General features: G+C 36.3%; 3 protein-coding genes across 13 annotated transcripts in view; all 3 read right to left on the bottom strand.

The window, feature by feature from the left end:
- Positions 1 to 3,840, bottom strand: part of LOC135136202 (uncharacterized) — a 42,054-nt gene extending 38,214 nt beyond the window's left edge. For both annotated transcript variants that reach the window (XM_064065376.1, XM_064065377.1), the window contains exons 1-3: positions 3,588 to 3,840; positions 1,475 to 1,615; positions 872 to 1,422 (exon numbers count right to left, since the gene is read on the bottom strand). In XM_064065376.1, the coding sequence (XP_063921446.1) occupies positions 872 to 1,422; positions 1,475 to 1,490 (567 nt within the window). In that variant the 5' untranslated portion in view covers positions 1,491 to 1,615; positions 3,588 to 3,840. The remainder of the gene's footprint in view (positions 1 to 871; positions 1,423 to 1,474; positions 1,616 to 3,587) is intronic.
- A 106-nt stretch (positions 3,841 to 3,946) lies between these two features.
- Positions 3,947 to 4,447, bottom strand: LOC135136206 (NADH dehydrogenase [ubiquinone] 1 alpha subcomplex subunit 5). The gene has a single exon (XM_064065389.1). It carries the CDS (start codon positions 4,366 to 4,368, stop codon positions 3,997 to 3,999), a length of 372 nt encoding a protein of 123 aa, XP_063921459.1. The 5' UTR covers positions 4,369 to 4,447; the 3' UTR covers positions 3,947 to 3,996.
- Positions 4,448 to 4,457: 10 nt separating this feature from the next.
- On the bottom strand, positions 4,458 to 22,618 carry LOC135136203 (GATOR complex protein Iml1). 10 transcript variants are annotated; one of them, XM_064065378.1, is made up of 22 exons: positions 22,313 to 22,618; positions 22,064 to 22,261; positions 21,242 to 22,009; positions 20,998 to 21,194; positions 20,657 to 20,937; positions 20,405 to 20,604; positions 20,199 to 20,351; positions 13,459 to 13,614; positions 13,281 to 13,412; positions 12,834 to 12,854; positions 11,647 to 12,070; positions 11,224 to 11,602; positions 11,047 to 11,118; positions 6,619 to 6,689; positions 6,242 to 6,340; positions 5,995 to 6,193; positions 5,838 to 5,940; positions 5,588 to 5,791; positions 5,379 to 5,539; positions 5,166 to 5,331; positions 4,784 to 5,115; positions 4,458 to 4,736 (listed from the first exon to the last, which is right to left on the bottom strand). In XM_064065378.1, exons 1-22 carry the CDS (start codon positions 22,353 to 22,355, stop codon positions 4,530 to 4,532), a joined length of 4,566 nt encoding a protein of 1,521 aa, XP_063921448.1. In that variant the 5' UTR covers positions 22,356 to 22,618; the 3' UTR covers positions 4,458 to 4,529. The 10 variants fall into 10 exon arrangements, with proteins under 10 accessions (XP_063921448.1, XP_063921453.1, XP_063921450.1 ...); XM_064065383.1 differs by lacking the exon at positions 6,619 to 6,689 and adding an exon at positions 6,434 to 6,480; XM_064065380.1 differs by having other exon boundaries at positions 11,647 to 12,058.
- Positions 22,619 to 23,734: the final 1,116 nt, after the last annotated feature.

Here is a 23,734-nt window from a genome sequence, read left to right as displayed (position 1 = left end):
AAGTAGCCAAAATAGCTATTTATTTGCGCTAAAAAGGTAAAGAAAAGCTAGGACTTTTCGTGCAATTTTAATTATTAAAAATGTATTTAAAAAAATAACAAAATAGACATTAAACTCTGTAAAATAAGAATATTCTACAATTATTTTAAATATTAATTTAATCAAGTTCTCTTCTTTTGCTTAAAAAACTAATTAAATCACCCTTTCTTTTTTGGGTTAGGTATTTTGCTTTCAAAGCATCAGGCAATAATTTATTGCCTTTAGCACAGTTTTTTGTTATTTACAATTTTTAAATTATTTTCTGTAACATGAGTGTCGATTTTATTTAAATAAAAGAAATAATTCATGATTTATTCGAAAAAGTAGGAAAAGCCAGAGCTTGTCAAAGTTTAGTGCTGAATAGCTAAATATTACGAAAAAAGCTAATCCGTCATTTTCCAGACACTCGGTATAGTCTTAATTTGTGTCACTTAACTTTATCTTAAATTTTGTCACTTAACTTTATTAATTTCTATTTTTCATAGAACATGGTAGAAAAGATTTTAAATTATTTTATAAATACACTCAAGATTTAATTTAATACATGGATTTTAATATAGTACACGTAACAGCTTCAAGTATAAATTATAGGGGAGTAAATATTAACAAAATCTTTCATTTCGTGATATAATTTCATTTTATTGTCAAAAAAAAATCTGATGTTTTTAATGTTCGCAAAAATGGTAAAAATTCTCACTCAATTTTTCCAAATCACACCAGTGACACCAGAATTAATTTTCTCTTTGTAACCAATCAACAATTTTAACATATCATGTTTGAAAAAAAATATATATCCAAAAGTGAAAATCTCGTTCCTGCCGCCCCAACTTACGTTATTCGTGGGAAAATTGTTGGCCGTGAGCAGCTTGTGCCCCTGGGGCACGTCCTGGCTCGCGCCCTCCGAGCACGCCGTATTTTTAACGAACACGTTGTGTCCCCTGTTCTCGATGAGCGCCGGCACCGCCGCCGCCGCGCTGTTCGGCACGACGTCGGCGGCGCTCTTCTCGACGCTCGGCGAGATGGTCTTGACCACCGTCACTGGGGTATTGATCAGCGTGATGGTTTGCGGTTTGACCGTGGAGTTGGCCACGTTGAGAGGAGTCGCCGAATTCACGACGGTAAACTGGCCGGTGGCGTTCGAGGAGACCGCCGGCGTCACGCATAATGTCTTCACGTTCCCCAAGGGGGTGTTCAACACGGTAATTAAGGAGGCTTTCGACAGGGCGGCGTTCGCGCTGGAAGGAAGCTTCGCTATGGTTCTCACTGAGGGCGCGGGCTGCGGAGCTTCTGGTTGGTCGGTGGAAGTCGGGGCGATGGAGGCGTCATCGCTGATCGGAGTGGCCGTCGATGTGCTCACCTGGTTGGCGAGCACGGAGCTGGTTTCTGGAAAGGGGCGAGTTGAGAAAACGACCAAGTGGAAGGGAATTCAACGTACCTAAACATACACTCATGGTTTCTTCCTGGGAATCACGAGTAAGTCCATCGTGGGTGGGCACTGGTACAACGGTGATGTCCCCGCCACCACCCTCTAAAACTACCTCCGCCTCCAGATCAGCAGAACGAGGCAAGAAATCCACTGCGAAAAACACAAAAATTATTTTCTAGAGTTGTTTATGCTCATTTATTTATCTTCTACTTTAGTGACGACGGACGATAAATAAACTGTTTACGTCAGATGAAGGTAAGAAAATTCAGGTTAAGTTAATTACTTTCTAGCTACGTTTTTAAAAATATCACGTTGTAGACGCTTCATAGTACAATTTTATTTTCTGTGAAAGTTCTACCTACTTGAAAATATCGAATATTAATATTGAAGCAATATTAATTTTTAAATTAATTTATTTAAGTTTCTATATACAACTGAAAAATTTAAATTTATTGTTATGAAAGTACAAATCATTTAAGTCGAATCTCCACGAATATATTTTTGAAAATCGGAGAAACATTGTACGACTTAAATCATAACTGTATCAATTCAATAATTATCACAGATCCTAAGATATCTACTAGAAAAAGGTTTTATCAGGGATTAAGATTCTGATGTGCATTTTTTTATTTTTATTTTATATATAAACACATTTTTTTGTTATCACAATTAAGCTGCTTTTTATGGAAGAAACATAACTCATAAGTGCATGAAAAATTACGAAAGTTATAAATTCTCTGACGAAATAACAAAATTCCTGATACTGAAAGACTGCCATGAATTTCGGACTGACAAAAATTTTAGCTTTCGTACAGCTGGTGGTCAAACTTTTTGAATCACTGTGTATCTTTTGGCGGCAAGCTAAACTCGTCCATAAACAACTTTGTTTACAAATAAAACAAACTAACCACAAAAAAACGATTCGTATCTTCACTCGTCGCATTTATCCGCATCTTAACTTCGCCGCCACTCCCCAGTTCCGTATTTGTTTAATTTACCCAAAAATAGCTCTAAATCCGTGTAAAAACTGCTAAAAACACAACCACAACAACAAAAAACCAAAGTAGGTTATGTTTACAAGTGTCGATTTTTTCCGAGCGGAGCAAAAGTCCCTAAATCGTGTCAACCATTTTGCATCGACTAATAAATAGTAGAAAAAAACGGGAGCGTCTGAAAGAAGACGAATCCTCGACGTTACTTGTTTGAATATGAATGCATCGAATACGTTTCAAAACGTTCAAATAGCACTAAAAACATTTGTTCTTCGACGGCGGCGTGAATATGACGAGGTCGCGCATGAGCGTTGAGTCGAGGGGCCCCTGAAAGGAGCAAAAGAACCGCATTGCAACGCATCTCGGAAATCCTTTCGTAGTCTAAAAGTCGTAATCGATTCCATGTGGGCGTGAGCTTCTTCGCAACGATTATTTCGAAGAGGATTTCTTAGGCGAGGATTTTCGGCGATCCGGGAAGTATTTGATTGACATCGACGACTGCGTCGCATATTACGTAACGAACGCATTTTCCCGAAAAGTGCATTTCCTGCGACCCAAATACGTGAATCGGCCTACGTGAGCCCCACAAACTCGAAAATGGGACGCCGCAATCCGACTAGAATAAAAATTCACGTAATAAAACGTTTATTTATTTAATCAGATAAATAGGAAGCCGCTACGAGCCGTCCTGAATATGTCGGGCAAATCGCAATTACTGCAATAATCAATTCAAATGACGGTAATGTTCGGCAAAATAGCGGTCAGAAAACAATCACATCAGAGTGTCTCGCACCTGATTCTTTTTTTTATTTAACGCACGAAACTGCCGTCGACGGATTATGTCGTATTTTTAGTTACGAATGACATATATGGCACACGGAATTGGGGAAAAATATCCAAACGTGCTCCTCGACGCACGTTTTCCGAAAATTCGACGCTTTCCCGGATTAAAGCCCGTCAACGCAGCCACCACGGAACTCCGACGAAGATGCCAGAAACGTAAGGCGACGTTTCCGCGACATAATGAATCGAAAGCGGCGAAAAAAAGCACGGTTTTGCATCGAAACGAAACACAGCCTCCCCGGGACACTAATCTACCAGAAGCAGCAGCAAAAATCGTCTAAAATTACCTTAAACTGTTAGAAATTGCACACAACTCCAAGATAGTCGATGTAAACACAAGCATTTTAACTTAAAAACAACACGGCAGCAATTTTTAAAACGTCCATTGGAATTTTAACACATCCCGCTGTCTTATTAGACGAACACAACCTTAATTTGCTATAATTTTATGTAGAATTTATCACAAATTCTGATACGCTTTTGAAAACAGACATCTAAACTAAATATGGCAGCCATATTCAATGCAAAACAAAGGAAATATAGCTACGAAACCTACTCGATAATCTCGGACCCACATCCGCTTTCCGGCGCGCGCGCTGCCAACTGACGCGGCGCCAAACACGAAATCCCCAATAACACACATTCAAATAAACAACTGGATTTATTTCTAATCACTCTATTTTCACAGATTTAACTTTAGCCGGTCTTTGGGGGCTTAGCGGGAGGCCAGACCCACTGGTTCGCCGGCGCTTCTTTAAGTAGGGGCTCCCACGGCTTCCAAGTCAACATCTTTCTAGCCAAAATCAACTCGTTTTCAGCTTGCACTATCAACTCCTCAACTTGACCACACTTAATCTGTTTCTCGACCCCTTCAACGCTGGAATTACGTTTCAGGACTTCAGCTCTCTCACAAATTATCTCTTCAGTGTATTTTCGATAGGCTGCCTCTTCAGGCATTTTTTGCAACGTCCTGAGAATTTTACCATACAAAACACCCAGGGTGTGGTGCGGGTGCTTCGCTACCGCAAGCCCCGTCAACCCAGTTGTTTTCTTAATAGCACCCGCCATGGTATTGTTTTTACGTAATTCTGAATTCTGCTAACAAAATTGAGGTTATGTCGCCACAGTGCTACCACCACACGAAAACTCCCTTCAAATTTGAACAAATAAAAACATTTTTATTTTTAATTGTACAAAATATACAACGCTCGACAATAAAAATAATAAAATTACTTCCTCAAGTAGTTATCCGTGCTCGTGGAAGCATTCTCTTTGGTAACCCAACTCTCCTCCCAGAACACTCTCAACCTATCATTAACATTCCCACAGAACTCTCTAAAATCTTTCAAAAGCTTCGTCTGGAAGTTGTTATCGACCCCTTGGTTGGTACGCCAGCGTCTACTAACCATGTGGTTCCACGACCACAAGAAACCCATCTACAAACACACAGTTAACAAACTGAAACCACTCAAGCCAGTTTTACTTTTCTAGAATTGTCATAGTCGTCCTTGTTTTTGCCGCTTACGTGTCGCGTTATGTACGCTTCGTGGGGGCTGGGGACGACGTCCGCGTGCACGGAAAACCTCCCCGTGGAGCGATTTTTGCTCCCGACTGACGGGACGCGACTTCTGGGTTTGACAGCCGGGCGAGAAATCAACACAAAGACAGTCCCTGTGCAATGAACATACTGGTGTTCGCGGGACGTCGCGTCGGGGTTATTAGGGGGCTCCAGCATGCAATTGATGAAACCAAAGCGCTGAACTATGGCTTCTTGTAGCAGGAACAGTCGTTCCAAATAGGTGTTGTCTTTGAATTCTACAAGACATTTTTGGTTACTATTGTCGTGCTACTGTTGGCAAAATTGCCTTTAAAAATTCTGTCTCTTTCCTCGAGACACTTGATGTTAAGCGGGACGAAAATGGGGCCTCTTAAGGGGTCGCTTTTGTTGGAGTAGGGGAGGGCTAGAGGGTCGTGCGGGATGGGGATCATTTGTAGGCCGCACGTTTGTGCTTTACGGTGCCAACTTGACAGCTAAAAAGTCACAAGTTACTTTAAGTCACACAGAGTTAAGTTTTTACAAGTTCTGCTACAATAGAGCCAGAGGATGTTAGCCATTCCACGATTAGTTCATAGGCTTGGTCTGGCATGAAAGTGGTTTGGTAGCGCACGTGCCCCCATTCCACCCTGTCGCTTTTACTAGCTACATCAGTCTCCAGACGCATCCGTTTATAAATAACACCTAGAAAATTATTTGTAGCCTAAAATTTCTCCAAATTTTACAACGCACTGTCTATCTCTGCATACTCCACGTTAATATCTTCACACAAAAAGTGCGGAACTCCGTACTTCCTATCACAGTAAGTATTAGGTACATCTAACCCCGTTGAAACGACCGACAACCCCCAATTGAGGGCCGACTTCACCTCAACCTCAAGCCACTCGTTTTCAAAAATTTGAAAATCGCCACAAGGCTGAAAACTGTCTTTATCATCTAAAACACACTCATTAGTGTTTATTTATTTCAAAAACAACTCAACCTTTATCAATAATGTAGAACAAAAAAAATCCAAACAGAAACGGTTTATTGGGGTCACCTGAAGCGTGTCGGATTAAATTTTCCGAGTGCAAACTTTGCATAATCTATAGAACAATATATTAGAAACAACCTACCACACCCCACTGACTTAAGTATACCTGGACTGCTTTCTCCACAGTCGTTACCCCTTCCATCCTCAACATCAACCAATTAATCGCATCCGCAGCTATAAACGTCGAACATGGAAGATTCTGCTGTGCGCAGATAAACATGAGACCGCTCAACGGGTTCTTCATCGCTTCCACGATCTCAGGATTCGTGGCTGCGTTTTTCAAGCACGGCCCCGATTGGATCGTGCTTTAAAAAAACAATCATTTACTCGCTTAACAGTGCGTTTTGACCTACTTTTCGTCTGGGTAGGAATCGTGGGACTGCGATTCCGAACTCGACTGCGACTCGGAGCTCTGCGACGTCCTGTTCCTTTCCATGACCTTGGAGCCGGACCTGTTCCGAAACTAGTGGTCAGAATTTGGCCCGACACTCGCGTCGGTGTTATTTGAAAGTCAAAGCAATTAAAATTGTTTTAAAATTACAAACCTAAATGTGGGTGCATTATATCGCTCGTTCGAGCGTGCGGTAGTGTTCTGAAAAGCAAGCAAACCTATAACCTCCTACAAAACAACAGAACATACAAAAGGAGGGACGTGAGTTATAAAATGGGAACTGAGAACTACACATGCTCCATTTCCGCAAACCAAGCTGTAAAATGAGTGTTAGCGAACCTAGGCCGAGGGCGGTCGGAGAGGCGGTTGCTTCCAAGGCGCTCTCGGAACGGGGAGCTGCAGTTGACGTTCTGCGAACAGTCGGGAGAAATATAACAGTGCTTGGCAATGGTATCGATAACTTGATTATTGCCCCTGAATGTCAATTTAGTCAAGTACAATAATCAACCACAATGTAGAAAAGACGAAACTGGACAGACTTTACTCTTATAAGAATCCTGTTATTGGCGATAATGCAAAGTATCCTTACTCACGCGTTGTTAATGTAAGAAAGTTAAGTAAGCTTAAATCGACAGCTACTACGAAAAATTAAGTCGAACTACTACTAATACTTGGTCTGAATGGTGTGTACAGAGCAAAAAAACAAAAACGATCATAACACACTCTAAATAAAAATAAAAAGCCGACGTTATGATTTTTCTAAACTACGAATCAGTGTCGGATTGAGGACGTGGGTGTTATTATTACTATTATTATTTTCAGTTTCGCCAACGACATTAGGAAAAATTATGTTGTTTTTGGAATTTTGATGACGCTACCAAGAACAAAACTAGAAAAAAAATCGTGCTTATTTAGACAGAACTTTCCTCGCTTTCGACAATGGTCCGATGAATTTCGCTTATTTAAAAAATTATAAAAATAGATTTTGCGATTTTCGTTTTGTGATAACTCCGCCCCTCGGTCTAGCAACGAATGAAAAATTCGTCACGACTGAGATCGAGACGGATGGGTGGGACTTCTCTTTTGGTTTTCTTTTTTAATTAATATATTTAGTTTTCTTTGTATAACACGATTAGTTAAAACATATTTCACATGGTAATTTCTCGTAGAAAAATAAGGATTTTGCAGTCAAGCTCCGCCCTTCGGCTTAAGACGAATAAAAAAATCATCAGAATTGAGACCGGGTGGGTGGGCGGGGCTTATATTTTGCCTTTTTTTCTTAACATACGTGGCTATTTTTTCACATGAAAGTTAAGACATGGTTAAAATGGTACACTTTCCCTTATGAATTTCTACTTATTTTATTTATCTATTTTGAGTAGATCATTAAAAATTTCAACCAATTAACTAGAATATAGATAAAATAATTTTGAAATTTAAAGATATTTTAAAGAAAATTTGTTTGAAAATTTAACTCCTCCTTGGAAAATTGGGAATAAATTATCTTGAAATTTTGAGTTTGAACGTCTAAATTTCAACAGGTTATCTGGAAATTTCGCCTTATTGGTTTAAATTTTGAAAGCATTAATTGAAATTTTGTTTACTTATCTTACAATTTTAAGTTAATTAATACTAACTAATCCGAAACTAGGATGATTTCTTTCAAAATTTTATCGTATTCATGTTAAACTTGGCTAATTTTCACGAAGTTTAAGATTAATTAAGTCAGTTTAAATTTCAAATTAGTTACTTGAAAATCCTGAAGTTGAGTTAATTAAGCCAAATTACTAATCGAAAATTAGAATTTTTTCTATCAACATTTTATTTTATGCATTTAAAACAATCTAATTTTCTTGCAATTTAAAGTTAATTAAGTCATAGTTTGAATTCCAAAATCGACTTAATTAATTAGTACTTTTGATTTAGGAATTTAAAATTTCAAAAATCCCATCACTTATTCTGGTTTAAATTTTCTATATTAACGTCAAATCGATTAGATATCTTGAAATTTTAAGTTAATTTAAGTCAAATGACTACAATTTGACAATTTGAAATTAATTAATAATTAAATTCTCCCAAAATTTTATCGTATTCATTTAAAACTAGCTAGTTTTCTTGAAGCTTAAAGTTGATTACGTAATAGTTTCAATTTAATCATTGCAAAATTACGATTATTAATTAATTAACATGGAATTTGGATTTAGAAATTAAAAATTTCAACTTCATGACTCGAAAATCTTATTACTTATTTTGTTTTAAATATTCAGCGGATTAGATTTAAATTTTGATTAGTTACCTAGAAAATTTAAGTTAATTAAATCTTTTTTTTTCAGAGTTTTAAATTATTAATAGACGGGGCTTAAATTTTACCTTTTTTCTGACTATACGTAATCTTCTTTTCACGACAACATGTTTAATGATGTAAATTTTTGTCGGGAAACATCTATTTTACAATTATGGTCCTCCCCTTGTTTTGATTACGAATGAAAAATTAGTCGCAATTAAACATGTTCTAAGTTTCTTTTTCTCGAAATAACTCTACACATATAAAAAAAAACGGAAAAATGTAGCCCCGCCCACCCGCCCTATCTCAATTGTGATGATGTTTTTAATCGTCATAATCCACATTTCCTTACAAAAATTTACCGTTTGAAACGTATTTTAAGTTCTAAGAATAAAAAAAAAAAATCACAATTGAAACGGGGTGGGTGGGCGGGGTTGACATTTAGCCTTTTTTTCTTAATATACATTATATTCTTTGAACAATACGATACTCAAAACAGGTTTTAATTCCTTGTGTAACGTAATAAGTATTTTGCAGTTAAGCTCCGCCCTCTTGGTTCACGGCGAATAAAAAAAAATCATCACAATCGAGAGCGGGCGGGTGGGCGGGCATACATTTTGTCTTTTTGTTTTAACAACATTTGTAGACTTATTTTCACAACATGAAACTTAAAAATCTGTTTAAAAGGGAAAATTTCTATAAGGAAATATCGATTTTGCATTAGACTCCCCCCCATAATTGCAAAATCCACATTTCCTTGCAAAAAAGTACCATTGGCCATGTTTTAAGTTTCTTGTTGTGAAAAGATGGCTACCTATATTTAAAAAAAATGGCAAAATTTAAGCCCCACCCACCCACCCACCCGGTCTCAATCGTGATGAATTTTTCATTCGTTGTCAGACCGAGGGGCGTAAACTAATTGCAAAATCAATATTTTCCTATACAAATTTACTATTTCAAACATGTTTTAAGTTTCTTGTTGTGAAGGGATGGCTATGTTAAAAAAAAAATGGTAAAATATAAGCCCCGCCCACCCGCCCGGTCTCAATCGTGATGAATTATTCATTCGTTGTCACACCGAGGGGCGGAGCCTAATTGCAAAATCGATACTTTGGGCGGGGTTGATATTTAGCCTTTTTTTCTTAATATACATTGTATTCTTTGAACAATACGATACTCAAAAACAGGTTTTAATTCCTTGTGTAACGAAATAAGTATTTTGCAGTTAAGCTCCGCCCTCTTGGTTCACGGCGAATAAAAAAAATCATCACAATCGAGAGCGGGCGGGTGGGCGGGCATACATTTTGTCTTTTTGTTTTAACAACATTTGTAGACTTATTTTTACAACATGAAACTTCAAATATGTTTAAAATGGAAAATTTGTATACGGAAATATCGACTTTGTATTAGACTCCGCCCCATAATTGCACAATCCACATTTACTTGCAAAAATGTACCACTGGCAATGTTTTAAGTTTCTTGTTGTGAAAATATGGCTATCTATGTAAAGAAAAAAAAAGGTAAAATATAAGCCCCGCCCACCCACCCGGTCTCAATCGTGATGAATTTTTCATTCGTTGTCACACCGAGGGGCGGAGCCTAATTGCAAAATCGATACTTTGGGCGGGGTTGACATTTAGCCTTTTTTTCTTAATATACATTGTATTCTTTGAACAATACGATACTCAAAAACAGGTTTTAATTTCTTGTGTAACGTAATAAGTATTTTGCAGTTAAGCTCCGCCCTCTTGGTTCACGGCGAATAAAAAAAATCATCACAATCGAGAGCGGGCGGGTGGGCGGGCATACATCTTGTCTTTTTGTTTTAACAACATTTGTAGACTTATTTTCACAACATGAAACTTAAAAATCTGTTTAAAATGGAAAATTTCTATAAGGAAATATCAATTTTGCAATTAGGCTCCGCCCTATAATTGCAAAATCCACATTTCCTTGTACCACTGGCATGTTTTAAGTTTCTTGTTGTGAAAAGATGGCTATCTATGTTAAGAAAAAAAAGGTAAAATATAAGCCCCGCCCACCCGCCCGGTCTCAATCGTGACGAATTTTTCATTCGTTGTCAGACCCGAGGGGCGGAGAGTAACTGGAAAATCAATATTTTCCTATACAAATTTACTATTGCAAACATGTTTTAAGTTTCTTGCGAAAAGATGGCTATATATATTAAGAAAAAAAAGGCGAAAGATAAGCTTATTTTATAAAATTTAAATAATATTTACTAGTGTAAAATTTAACAACTGGTTGAGTAGTTTCCGAGATTATCTGTTTAATAAAAATCCGGACAGACGGTGGACAGACAGACAGACGGAAACGGGCGACAATCCGACACTGCTGCGACTCCATATCTACTGGTACGAAATACTCAAAAATCACACCTTCAATTCACAATTCGCATAATCAATTAAGTTAACCCAACATTATTTAAATAAAAATGTTGTGCCAACACTTCCTTACAATTATACCTGTGAAAAATTGCTCATACTGTTACGTCTGGGTTGAACCAAAGGCGCGTTGTTTATAACACTCAGTGACTTCTACAACATGCAAATAAAACAAGCTTTAACATGCAAGTAAGTAACTAAAATAAATAAAAAAATTAGTGTGTAGAAAGCAAGGACGAACACGACAGTAACACAAACCCTTGTTTTTTTCGACGGCAGCGTCCTCTTTATTTTATTAACGGCGGTTTCGATGAACTTCAACAACCCATCGACCATCTGCTGGTGGTCAGTCGGGGTCGCCGCGGTATAAATATCGCAGTGCTCCGCCCCGTCGATGATTTTTTTATTAGCCGTGTTGTTCAACGGAAGCAAATAGACCCGAAACCGCCAGTACTTCAACGCATCAACTAAAACAAACTCTGTATCACCGCCGGTGCAGACGTAGTGATCCAGGTAATTCCAGTTGAAGTGTTCGAGTTTTTCGGTGGTGAACGAAGCGTAGGACTCTTCGTAGGTGTCGTGGTGGGGGGCGTGGAACCTGTATCTGTATTGATAGTTGAAACCGGGGTACGGGTGCCTGGAAAACATCATGAGATTGGAACGACTCGGACAAAAAGTTACCTCGGTCGGTATCTAGTAACGGAAATCGTGTTCCCGGAGAGCGAGATTTTATGGAAGAGTCTCCCAATCGACAAATAGTAGGATTCGTCGCTTTCAGTTACGCTCGTGCGCACCACCGATGCTCTCATTTTCGGGTTTAAGACATTAATCCCGATTTTATCGGCGTTGTTCGCCATGAGAATCAACTGGAAACCTTGAGCTAAACGCTGAGAAATCAGTTCTTTGAAAACTTCGACCGTAGTTAGGGGTCGTTTAGACGTGGAGCGCAGCTGCGCAAAATCCGCGTTCACACTATCAGGGAGAAGACTATACAAAGACACCACGTAGTCTATCTGCAGAGCTCTCTTCTCCGGGAAATAGTCCGTCGTGATTGGTAGACAAGCCGGGATCGTCAGGGACTTCCAGTCCACTCCTATCAAAGCAACTGTTACAATTACCACCGCAGTAGTTACGAAAACATAAGCTTTATACGTGATGGCTGACACAAAACTAATTTGATTGTTTCTACTTTTAGTGCCGAAATGAATTTGCCGCTCACCCGACGCTTACTACACTCAAGCGATTTGATTGGTTAGCGTGAAACGTCAGTCTGACAGTTGTCAAATGTCGATTACAACGAAGCGCGGTGATTGGTTAGCGTTACGTCACGGTGATTATAATTTCGACGAGGCGGCAAACCATCACTTGTAGACACTCGCGACGCCTCTGACGTCACACGTATAAACCCCATGTTAAACGACAAGTGCAAAAGCAAACATTCGCGTGTTAGTAACAAGCGACTACGTTGGCAAACGTGTAAAGTTTCACTAATCACACTCCAAACCTTCTACTCTACAAAATCAATAATTAGAATGAATGTGCTGATGAAAAGGGTCAAACAATGGATTTTTATAGTCGATGAACAAAAAAATTATTCTGTTAATCAATTAAACATCTACGATTTTGCTGAATTAAGTTTTCTTTGGTAAGATGCACGCTATAAAAATTCATTGCGTTTAATAGCTTTGGTTTTGATTCTGTGAAGTCGCGTCGACTGAAAATCGAAAGTGTAAACACAAACTACACATAGACACGGCGAAAAATACCCAAAAAGCAAATTCAATGAACAGCCTACCAAAGAACTGAATTAAAAATTCTCCGAAAACAAATCTAGTTGATAAGTTACTTATATAATATATTATTCAAACCTATGAGGACATCATTGACTGCTTATTCCGGCGCATCCCAGGGACGACCATGGAACAGAAACGGAGTAAATTCACGAATCGGCGGCCAAATCCTAGACTAAAGGGCTACGGGAACAAGGATTGGGAAGCTGGAAGGCTCCCGACACAAAAAAATCAACGCATTATGATCGTGACACTTGAAGCCTAATGGACATGAGTTTAAATTTCTTACGATTCAATTAATTTCGTTCACTACCAGCTACCGACAATGCAAAGATGGCTGAGGTAAACGAAATGAACTGTTAATTCGGGCTCAAAATTTAGTGATTAGGTCAAACCAAATGGAAAATTTTCGCAAAGCACGACTCATGACTGCCAATTACTTGTTATCGTTAAAATATTACGAAAAACAACCAAACATTAATTTTCTGACATCTTCATTAGTAGGGACGACGGGGCTCTGAATACCTGTGGTCAAGGCGGGGGTCCACTCCTGCTCGCCGGTAGCGCCCCACAGGAAAGTCAGGCTCTTTGAGGGGTTTTTGGGAGCGGTGGGGACGCTGTGGTTATTTGTTTGAGAGTTTGGACGCTTTTTGCAATCTGGAAGATCAGAGTGAGTTGGACGCAGGTTAGGGGTTTCACTTACAGTCGTGCAAAGCTGACGTGGCGCTGAAGGAGTGGTTACTACCGGAGGAGATCATGCGGTCTAGCTTCGGATTGCTGCCGTCTTCGGTGGCGGGCAGGTCGGATTGGGCGGGAATTGCCTGGTAGTGGTGCTGCTGGATCAAAACCCCGGTAGGTCCTAGGCAAGAAAAAAAATTGGTTTACAGTTGTTTAGATTTGAGTTTGCTAATTTTATTTTTTACGATAACGTATACATTAAACTGCAGGTAACGCGTATGTTTTAAGTGAGTTTTTCATAATGAAATTTTGTACAAGCATAACAAAAAAGACAAAAAAGGTACCTAAAAGACAAAAAAAAACTGTTAAAAAAATAAAATGGAAAAAAACCCAAAAAAAGGCCCATTGGTTGCGACAAAAAATAATAAAAAAGTCCGACTACTAAAAGAGGAAAAAAGGCATCAAAAAGGGACCAAAAAAACGTGACAAAAAAGGCACCAAAGAATGAAAAAGAAAAGACAAAAAAGCAACAACATAAAAAAAAACAGAAAAACGGAACAAAAATTTGTTCCAAACACAATGGAAAAGAGGATTAAAAACTTGCGACAAAAAATGGACAAAAATCTGTGACAACAAAAGGGAGTAAAAAAACGACAAAAAGGCGACGAAAAAAATCTTCAGAGCAAAGCGATAAAAAAGGGACCCAAAAAAAACAAAAAAACGGGGGGGGGGGGGGCCTAAAAAACACGATTGAAAACCAATTTAAAAAAATGTATAAAATGGCGATCAAAATCTCGCCAAAAAAAGGCAACAAAAAGGGGATAAAAAAGGTTACAAAAATGGCAATAAAAAGGGACAAAGAAGAGGAGAAAGACGACGAAAAAGGGCGATTAAAAAATTGTGACTAAAAAACGGCCATAAAGCAAGGGTAAGGGTAAAGAAGACCACAAAGGCACGGGGTGAGGAACAAAAAAGCAATAAAAAGAGATCATAGACGTGATAAAAAAAAGCAGCAAAGAAAAAAACGAAAAAGACAAAAAAACAAAGAAAAAAACACTACAAAAAAAAGAAAAAAGGGGCCTTTTTGGCAAAAAATCCGCGATAAAAAAGGGATCAAAAACGTGACCAAAAAAAGGGCAACGAGAAAAAAAAATGTATAAAAAATGCTACGAAAGAGACCAATTAAATAATACGATAAAAAATGAAAAAATCTTCAAAACAAGGGGATAAAAAACGGATAAAAAAGTGACAGAAAATGCAATGAAAAAACAAAGAGAACAAAAAGCACTATTAAAAAACAACAAAACAATAATAAGGGAAAAAAGCGATAAAAGGACAATAAAAAGGGACAAAACGAGATAAAAAAAGGTTAAAAACACGATAAGGAAAGCAAAAATGTGGGAAACATAGCCGCAAATAAACAAATAATGCAACGAAAAGAGTGACAAAAAATGCAATTAAAAAAAAACAAAAATGGGTTAACATACCCCCAAAAAATAAAACAAAAAAAAGCTATAAAAGGACAAAAAGAAATAAATAAAAAAACGTAACAAAAAAAGGCAAAAAACGGAAATCCCTCGAAAAACAGCAAAAAAAGGCGATAAAAAAACGATTTAAAAAGATTCAAAAATAGCAAAAAACGAGGAAAAAAGGGGGAAAAGATAACGAAAAAAAGGCGAATAAAAATGACGGCGATAAAGAAAAGGGAGGGAGAGACAAAAAAAAGGCTACAAGGGGAAGGAAAAAGCCAAAAAAGCCATGAAAAGTAACCAAAAGCGTAATAAAAAGGCAGCAAAAAACGAAATAATGACGAACAAAAAAGGCGATGAGAAAAAAGGTTTAAAAAATATGAAATACAGGGCGATTAAATAATGCGAGATGAGGAAAGAAAAAATCTTCAAAATAAGGCAATAAAAACGGGACCAAAAAAGTGACAAAAATGCAATGAAAAAACAAAGAAGAGGACAAAAAGCCAGATTAAAAAACAACAAAACAATAAGAGGAGAAAAACCGATAAAAGGACGACAAAAAGGCTTAGAAAAGGCCCTAAAAACGGGCAAAAGTACAAATACGATAAGGAGAGCAAAAATGTAACGAAAAAAAGCAAAAAAAGGTAACGGAAAAAAAGCGAAACAAAAAAGCGATAAAAAAGAAACCAAAAACGTAGTAAAAAGGCAGCAAAAAATGAAAAAATGACGACCAAAAAAGCAACGAATAAAGACAAAAAAAGGGCGATGAGAAGAAAGGTTTAAAAAAATGCTACGAAATAAACGGCGATTAAATAATGCGAGTAGAGGGAACAAAAAAATCTTCAAAATTACGCAATAACAAAGGGACAAAAAATACAATGAAAAAACAAAGGAGAGGGCAAAAAATACGATTAAAAAAAAACAATAAAGAGGGAAAATGCGATAAAATGACGATAAAAAGGCTTAAAAAAGGCAATAGGCAACAAAATGGGCAAAAGGAGATAAAAAAAAGGGTTAAGAACACAAAAAGGAGAGCAAAAATGTGTCGAAAAAAATAACAAACAATGCAACCAAAACAAGGAAAAAAATTACGAAAACAAAACAACAAAAAAAGATCAAAAGCAGCGCAAAAAAAGTGATCAAAAACACTTTTAGAAAAAAAAAATTATGAAAAAAGGAATCAAAATCTCGCGAAAAAAAAAACAAAAAAAAGGCGGAAAAAAAAATCGATAAAAAATGCTATAAAAAGGAGCAAAAAAAGGTAACGGAAAAAAAGGGAAACAAAAAAAAGGCCATAAACGTGATAAAAAAGGCAGCAAAAACACGAAAAACGCAAAAAAATCAATGAAAAAAAATGGATAAAAAACACGACAAAAAAAAACAAAAAAAAGGGCGAAAAATTCGAGATAAAAAAGGACCAAAGCTAAGAAGAAAGAGCCAAAAAAAATACCGCAAAAAAGCCAAAAAAGGGACCAAAAATGCGACCAAAAAAAATACAATTAAAGAAAAACAAAGAAGACAAAAAACGATAAAAGGACGACAAAAAGGTTACAAAAATGGACAACGAAAACGGGCGATTAAAAAATTGTGCCACAAAACAACGACAAAGTGGGGGGGGGGACAAAAAGTGATAAGAAAAGACCATAAACATGATAAAAAAAAGGCAGCAAAAAAAAAACGAAAAACACAAAAAAAAAACAAAGAAAAAAATGCATAAAAAAACACGAAAAAAAAACAAAAAAAGGACCAAAAATCTGAAATAAAAAGGGACCAAAAACGCCACCAAAAAAAAAGGGCAACGAGAAAAAAAGGTCTAAAAAATGCTATGAAAAAAGAGCAATTAAATAATACGATAAAAAGACAAGAAAATCTTCAAAACAAAGGGATTTAAAAGGGAGCAAAAAGGGTGACTAAAAATGCAATAACAAAAAAAAAACAAAAAAGGAGAAAAATACAACAACAACGATGAAAAAAAATGGGTTAAAATACCCCCAAAAAATGCAACAAAAAGTGTGAAAAAAAGAGATAAAAGGTCAAAAATAAATTTTAAAAACCTGACAAGAGAAAAAATTTCCAAAACAAGGGGATAAAAAAAAGGGCCAAAATGAGTGACAAAAAATGCAATTTAAAAAAAAAACAAAAAAGGGGAAAAATACAACGATGAAAAATAAGAAGAAACCCCGGAAAATACAACAAAAAGACAGTAAAAAAGCGATAAAAGGGCATAAATAAATAATTAAAACGTGACGAAAAAAGGGAATAAAATGAAAAAAAAAATGGGAAAAATCGAAAAAAGCAAGAAATCCTAAAATTCAAGAAATCTAGGAATCCCAAAAATCAATTCCAAGAAATCCAAGAAACTAAAGAATGTCTAGAATTCCAATAATCCCAGGAAACCCAACAACTCCAAGAATCCTAAAAATCCTATGATTCAAAGAAATCCAAGAAATTCAAAGACCCCAAGAAATTTAAGAATTCCAAAAAATCCAAGAAATCCTAGAAATCCAATGACAATAAAAAATGTGGAGAATTCCAAGAATTCCCAGACAGCCAAGAAATCCTAAAATCAAAGAATTCCAAAAATTCTAAGAAATTCAAGAATGTCAAGAGTTCCAAAAACTCCAAAAAACCCAACAAAATCCTAAGAACCATAAAAATTCCAACATTCCCAAAATTCAAAAAAATCCGAGAAATTCAAAAAACCAAGAAAACCAGAAATTCCAAGAATTTCAAGAAATTAAAAAATCAAACACCTAAGAAATTTAAAAATACTTAACAACTAAGATATCCAAGAAATTCAAGAATGTCAAGAATTCTAAGAATCCCAAGAATTCTAAAAATCCAAAAAATTCCAAAAATCCTAAGATTCAAAAAATACGATAAATTTAAAAAATGCAAGAAATTCAAAAATCGCAACACTTCAGAAATTTAAGAATTTCAAACAACCACATATCCAAGAAATCCAAGAATCCAAGAAATCTAAGAATCCCAAAAATGAATTCCAAGAAATTCAAGAAACTCAAGAATGTCTCGAATTCCAATAATCCCAGAAAACCTGACAACTCCAAGTATTCCAAAAATCCTAGGATTCAAAGAAATCCAAGAAATTCAAAAATCCCAAGAAATTTAAGAATTCCAAAAAATCGAAGAAATCCTAGAAATCCGAAGACAATAAAAAATGTCCAGAATTCCAAGAATTCCCAGACAGCAAGAAATCCTAAAATCAAAGAATTCCAAAAATTCCAAGAAATTCAAGAATGTCAAAGAGTTCCAAAAACGCCAAGAAACCCAACAAAATTCTAAGAACCATAAAAATTCCAAGATTCCCAAAATTAAAAAAAATCCGAGACGTTAAAAAAACCAAGAAAACCAGAAATTTAAAGAATTCCAAAAAATTAAAAAATCAAACACCTAAGACATTTAAAAATACTTAACAACCAAGATATCCAAGAAATTCAAGAATGTCAAGAATTCTAAGAATCCCAAGAATTCTAAAAATTCCAAAAATCCTAAGATTCAAAAAATACGATAAATTCAACAAATCCAAGAAATTCAAGAATCGCAACACTTCAGAAATTTAAGAATTTCAAACAACCAAATAGCCAAGAAAACCAAGAATCCAAGAAATCTAAGAATCCCAAAAATGAATTCCAAGAAATTCAAGAAACTCAAGAATGCCTAGAATTCCAATAATCCCAGAAAACCCAACAACTCCAAGTATTCTAAAAATCCTGCGATTCAAAGAAATCCAAGAAATTCAAAAATCCCAAGAAATTTAAGAATTCCAAAAAATCCAAAAAATCCTAGAAATCCGAAGAGAATAAAAAATGTCCAGAATTCCAAGAATTCCTAAAATCAAAGAATTCCAAAAATTCCAAGAAATTCAAGAATGTCAATAGTTCCAAAAACGCCAAGAAACCCAACAAAATTCTAAGAACCATAAAAATTCCAAGATTCCCAAAATTAAAAAAAAATCCGAGAAATTCAAAAAACCAAGAAAACCAGAAATTCCAAGAATTCCAAGAAATTAAAAAATCAAACACCAAAGACATTTAAAAATACTTAACAACCAAGATATCCAAGAAATTCAAGAATGTCAAGAATTCTAAGAATCCCAAGAATTCTAAAAATCCCAAAAATCCTAAGATTAAAAAAAACGATAAATTCAAAAAACTCAAGAAATTCAAAAATCGCAACACTTCAGAAATTTAAGAATTTCAAACAACCAAATATCCAAGAAATCCAAGAATCCCAAAAATAAATTCCAAGAAACCCAAGAAAATCAAAAAATCAAAGAATTCCAAAATTCCAAGGTTCAAAGAAATCCAGAACATCCAAAAATTCAAGAAACTCAAGAAATTTAAGAATTACAAAAAATCCGTGAAATCCAAAAATGTCGAGAATTCAAAAAATCCAACAGTTCCAAGAATCTCAAAAATTCCAAAAATGTCAAAATTCAAGGAAATCCAGAAGGCCAATGGTTGCAAAATATACAGAAGATACGAAAGTTTTCAAGAAATCTGTGATTTCCTGGAATTTAAAAAAATTCAGAAATTATTTTACTTGAGAACAAAATGTATATTAAAAAAATTTGATGAACTTTTAAATTATGTTTTCAAGAACTAGATTCTTTTCCATTGTACTGAAGATTTTTCTTCAGAATCCTGTTAAACTATTTCGTTTAACTTTTAATTCTTTATGTTAACTGAAAAAGATTTCGTCCATTTTTCGAGGAAAAATTTTGAGATTTATTTTGTCAATAGATTCAGTATTTACAGGAATTACATATTCAGATTTTTACTAGAAATCTTCAGATTTTTTTCCAAGTAAATGTAAAATTGCGTCCATTTATCACTATCAAATTTAAAAATTTTTTGCTGCTTATTTATATCACATAGTTGAGTAACGAAAAAATGACCACCAAAAAGGCAATGAATAATGACAAAAAAAAGTGATCAAAATACCCAAAAAAGCGATAAAGAAAGGACCAAAAATGCGACCAAAAAGAAAAAATCCTGTGAAATAAAGGGCGATTAACTAATGCGAGTGACAAAAATTCAATGAAAAAATAAAGAAGAGGACAAAAATCAAAAATAAAAAACAACAAAACAACAATAAAGACACAAAATTTAAACAGATAACGTCGTCAGATCCGATACCACAACAACCAGTCCAGAAAAAAATACCTACTTTTTCATATTCTAAGGATTATAAAACGTCGAGAAAACCTAAAATTAACTCGGCATATAGTTAGTAAACATACTTCTCTACCAACCACACATGGTCAGCGGCGTACCTTTAGGAAAAATATGTGTCCACCTCCTCCTATTGGACGTCAGCTTGATCGTGACGTGCGAAGGGTCAAACGGGTTGATCAGAGCCCGGGACTCCAGCGGCGGCGAGCCCTCAGAACCTACGACCATGCGAACCGGAGGCGATAATTCTTTTTCTGCATCAACAAATTTAATACTTATTGTATATATTTTATCACGTGATACAAACCGTCTGCGTGGGGCGAAATAATGGGGCTGACGGCAGCCGGCGGGATCGCGATGGGTTCAGACCGCGCGTTGGAGTCAATCCTGTGGGGAACATCCGGATCCGACATTTTCCGTCTCTGCCCCTTGATGAGCTCGTGCGAATCGAGCAAACTCCCAGAGGTGCGTTTGTATCGTGGAAGAACGCGGTGGTGATTTACGGAACTAAAAATTTAAAACCAACATTTAACCCAGTTAAAATTACGTTAAAGAGTACCTATTTTCGTGCACTGTGTGTGCATGCGGTAGCTGAAAAATCTGCGCGTCGTAGGCGTCGTAATCGAAAAAAGAATTATGGATGTAGTCGTCTTGTGGCACCAGTTTGTTCTTCGGCGACTCCTTTTTTTCGTCGTCTGAAGGCAAATGCGGTGGGAGTTTGATGCGTGGAATAAAGTTCGAATAAGCGATTTTTTTATTGGTTGAATAAAACGACAAATTAATCCAATGGGGCATGGAGTAGTCGTCGGGCACGTTCAAGTGGGTGTCTTTATTATGAAACTAAAACAATACCGTGTGTTGTAAAAACCACACCACCACGACCATTAAAAAAAAACATACTTTTAATAGTGGAACTGCGTGAAGTGGTTGCTCCCCCACACAAACCAAATCGCTACCGACCCCATTGTCGATAATTCGTTGTTTCGTTATATTCGTCAACTCTCTATCGACCTCGAAAACCCCCACCCCTGGAGTCACAACCACGCTAAGTTGTCCCGTTCGGTCGAAACTCCGGTCCAAATAGTGTTTTTCGAAAACTACAAAAACGCGAATTATGAATGAAATTTTGTACTTAGTCGTGTACCGTTCAGCGACATGTTTAAAACTTCCAAAAAATTCCCCTGTGCTGCCGTACTATTAGTAGCCGCCGGGATATCAATCCCAGGCCTTTTGTGATACTCCAACACGATTTTCAAATATTCGGAGAAAATCCGTCTTAACTGTACCAAAATCCCGCTCCAGTCGTCATAGCGCTCGTTTTGCACCGCCACCCTGTAAAAATCTTCGTAATAGCGCCCTCTGTAGTCCTTCTGGAGACACTCGCGCATGTGCAATGGAAACACCTCTAAACTACTCGCTTCATAGAACGTGCGCGAAAACAACACAATTGTTACTTCATGATTACTCCCATTTTTTTTCCACTTCATGAATAAGTCCGCTAAGAACCCATTGACAGCCTTTTCGAAATAAAGATCCCCGTAGATGTCGAAATCCCACATTTCTGACGACATTTGCAGGAATAAATAGACCATGGATGTTGACGAGCGAAAAACTACTTTAGTGTCTTCCGTGATGACCCCGCAAGCCACTCTATCACCTAGCGACCACATTTCGTACACTTGACACCGAACGGCGCCCCCACAAAACTCGATGTTCTTTTTTATGTACACACAAGTATTGATGAGACTATTTTTGAGCCGCCACATCTCAGACCTCCCCATGTACTGGTCTTTAAAGGTAAGCTCGATTGAGTCGAGAGCCACGTCAGGGGGGTCCACGATGCGGATTATCACGTTCTTGTAGGGCTGCAAGCCAAAGGTTTGTGCGATGCTTTGCTCTACACTGATTGTATCTGACAATTTCAACAATTTAGTTTTAATTGTACATTAAACTGCACTAGGTTTACCTTTTTGAAGCGCAATTTGTTGCGTTGAATCATCAGGAAATGCTTTCACTTGTAACAACAATCGCGGATATTCTTCCTCCGGCTCGCTTTTTTTCTTCGAGCGCGGATTATCATCTTCAGGCGGGGGGTGGTATATTTCGACCACGTCCCCCAAGCTAGCCCCCGGATAATCCTTCGAGTTTATAATCAAGTCTTCAGCTGAAAGTGAAACTCAAGAGCCACTGGAGCCAAAAAGGTGTTAAGACATACCACTGAAATTCTTCTGGTGGACGATTAGCCGGAAGGACTTCATGGTTACGTCCTCTAAAGCACTTTGTTTTTAAAAACAAGCATCTATTTGTTTGGACTTCGCATTACGGCTGTGTACGTAAACAATTATGTTGTCAACAAGAATAACACTGTTGTAGCTTCCATTAATGAGACGAGTGGAAATTATGAAGGTTGAGATAACATTCTGGTGATAGCAACAATAAATAACGCAATAAAAAAACAGAATTAATAAATCTTTTGTTCGGGATTTCACATTTCACTGCGATTTGAGGTTATGTTACACTTGATGCGTCAGGAATACCAACGTTGACACAAAAAATTACCAAAAAATATAACCTCAATACGTTTAAAATTTGGCGAATTTCGAACAAAAAGTGAAAATGAACGAGATTTTGTGAGTGTTGTACTTTTAAATGTTTAGAATTGGTGTCAAAAGCCACTAGGTAAGCACTTGTTACTAATATTGATCAAACTTTGTAATTTTTCGATTTTCGACATTCCGTCGTTTCCATTCTTGGACTTTGCGATTTTTCAGTTTTTCGATTTGAAATGTTCTTTCGTGTTTTGGATTTTGCCTTTTTACTTTCGATTTTTGAATTTATTGATTCGTCAATTTTTCGCTTTTTTAATTTCTCGTCTTTTCGATTTTCGATATTTTCCAAATTTTTTGAAATTTCAATTTTCTGTTTTTTCGATTTCTCGATTTTTTGACTTTTGAATTTTTCAATTTCTCGGTTTTTCAGTTTTTCGATTTCTTGATTTGTTGGTTTTTCGAATTTTCGATTTATAGGTTTTTCGCCTCTTCGATTTCATTCATTTTTCGATTCTCGATTTTCAATTTTCCGAATTTTCGATATTTTGATTTTTGTGGAATTTCGATTTCTCGACTTTCGATTTTTTGATTTGTTGATGGTGGATTTTCGAATTTAAAATATTCTTATTTTTCGATTTCTGGATTTTTCAGTGTTTCGAGTTTTTGGATTTTTGAATTTCTAGAACTTTCGATTTCTCGGTTTTTCGAATTTTCGAATTTTGGATTTCTCAATTTCTCGATCTTTCGAATTTTTGTTTTCTCAATTATTCATTTTTCTCCATTTTTTGACTTCTCGATGTTTCGAATTTCGATTTTTGGAATTCAGATTTTCCAAATTCTCAATTTCTCGATTTCCCAATTTGACAGTGTTCCATTTTTTGATTCTCGATTCCTCGATTTTTTATATTTTCAATTCTCCGGTTTTTCAAATTCTGAATTTCTCGATTTCTCAATTTCCACATTTTGTGATTCTCGATTTTTCGATACCTCGATTTTTGGTTTTTCAAGTTCTCAATTATGTATTTGTCGGTGTTTCGATTTTTCGAATCCTAGATTTCTCAATTTCTCGATTTTTTTTAATTCTCAAA

Source organism: Zophobas morio, unplaced genomic scaffold, assembly GCF_036711695.1.
Source record: "Zophobas morio isolate AGI-343-1 ecotype UQ-CSIRO unplaced genomic scaffold, CSIRO_AGI_Zmor_V1 ptg000026l, whole genome shotgun sequence".
In the NCBI taxonomy this organism is placed as follows: Eukaryota; Metazoa; Arthropoda; class Insecta; order Coleoptera; family Tenebrionidae; genus Zophobas; species Zophobas morio.
Note: the sequence above shows the minus strand (reverse complement) of the source record. Positions and strands in the feature narration are given on the sequence as shown.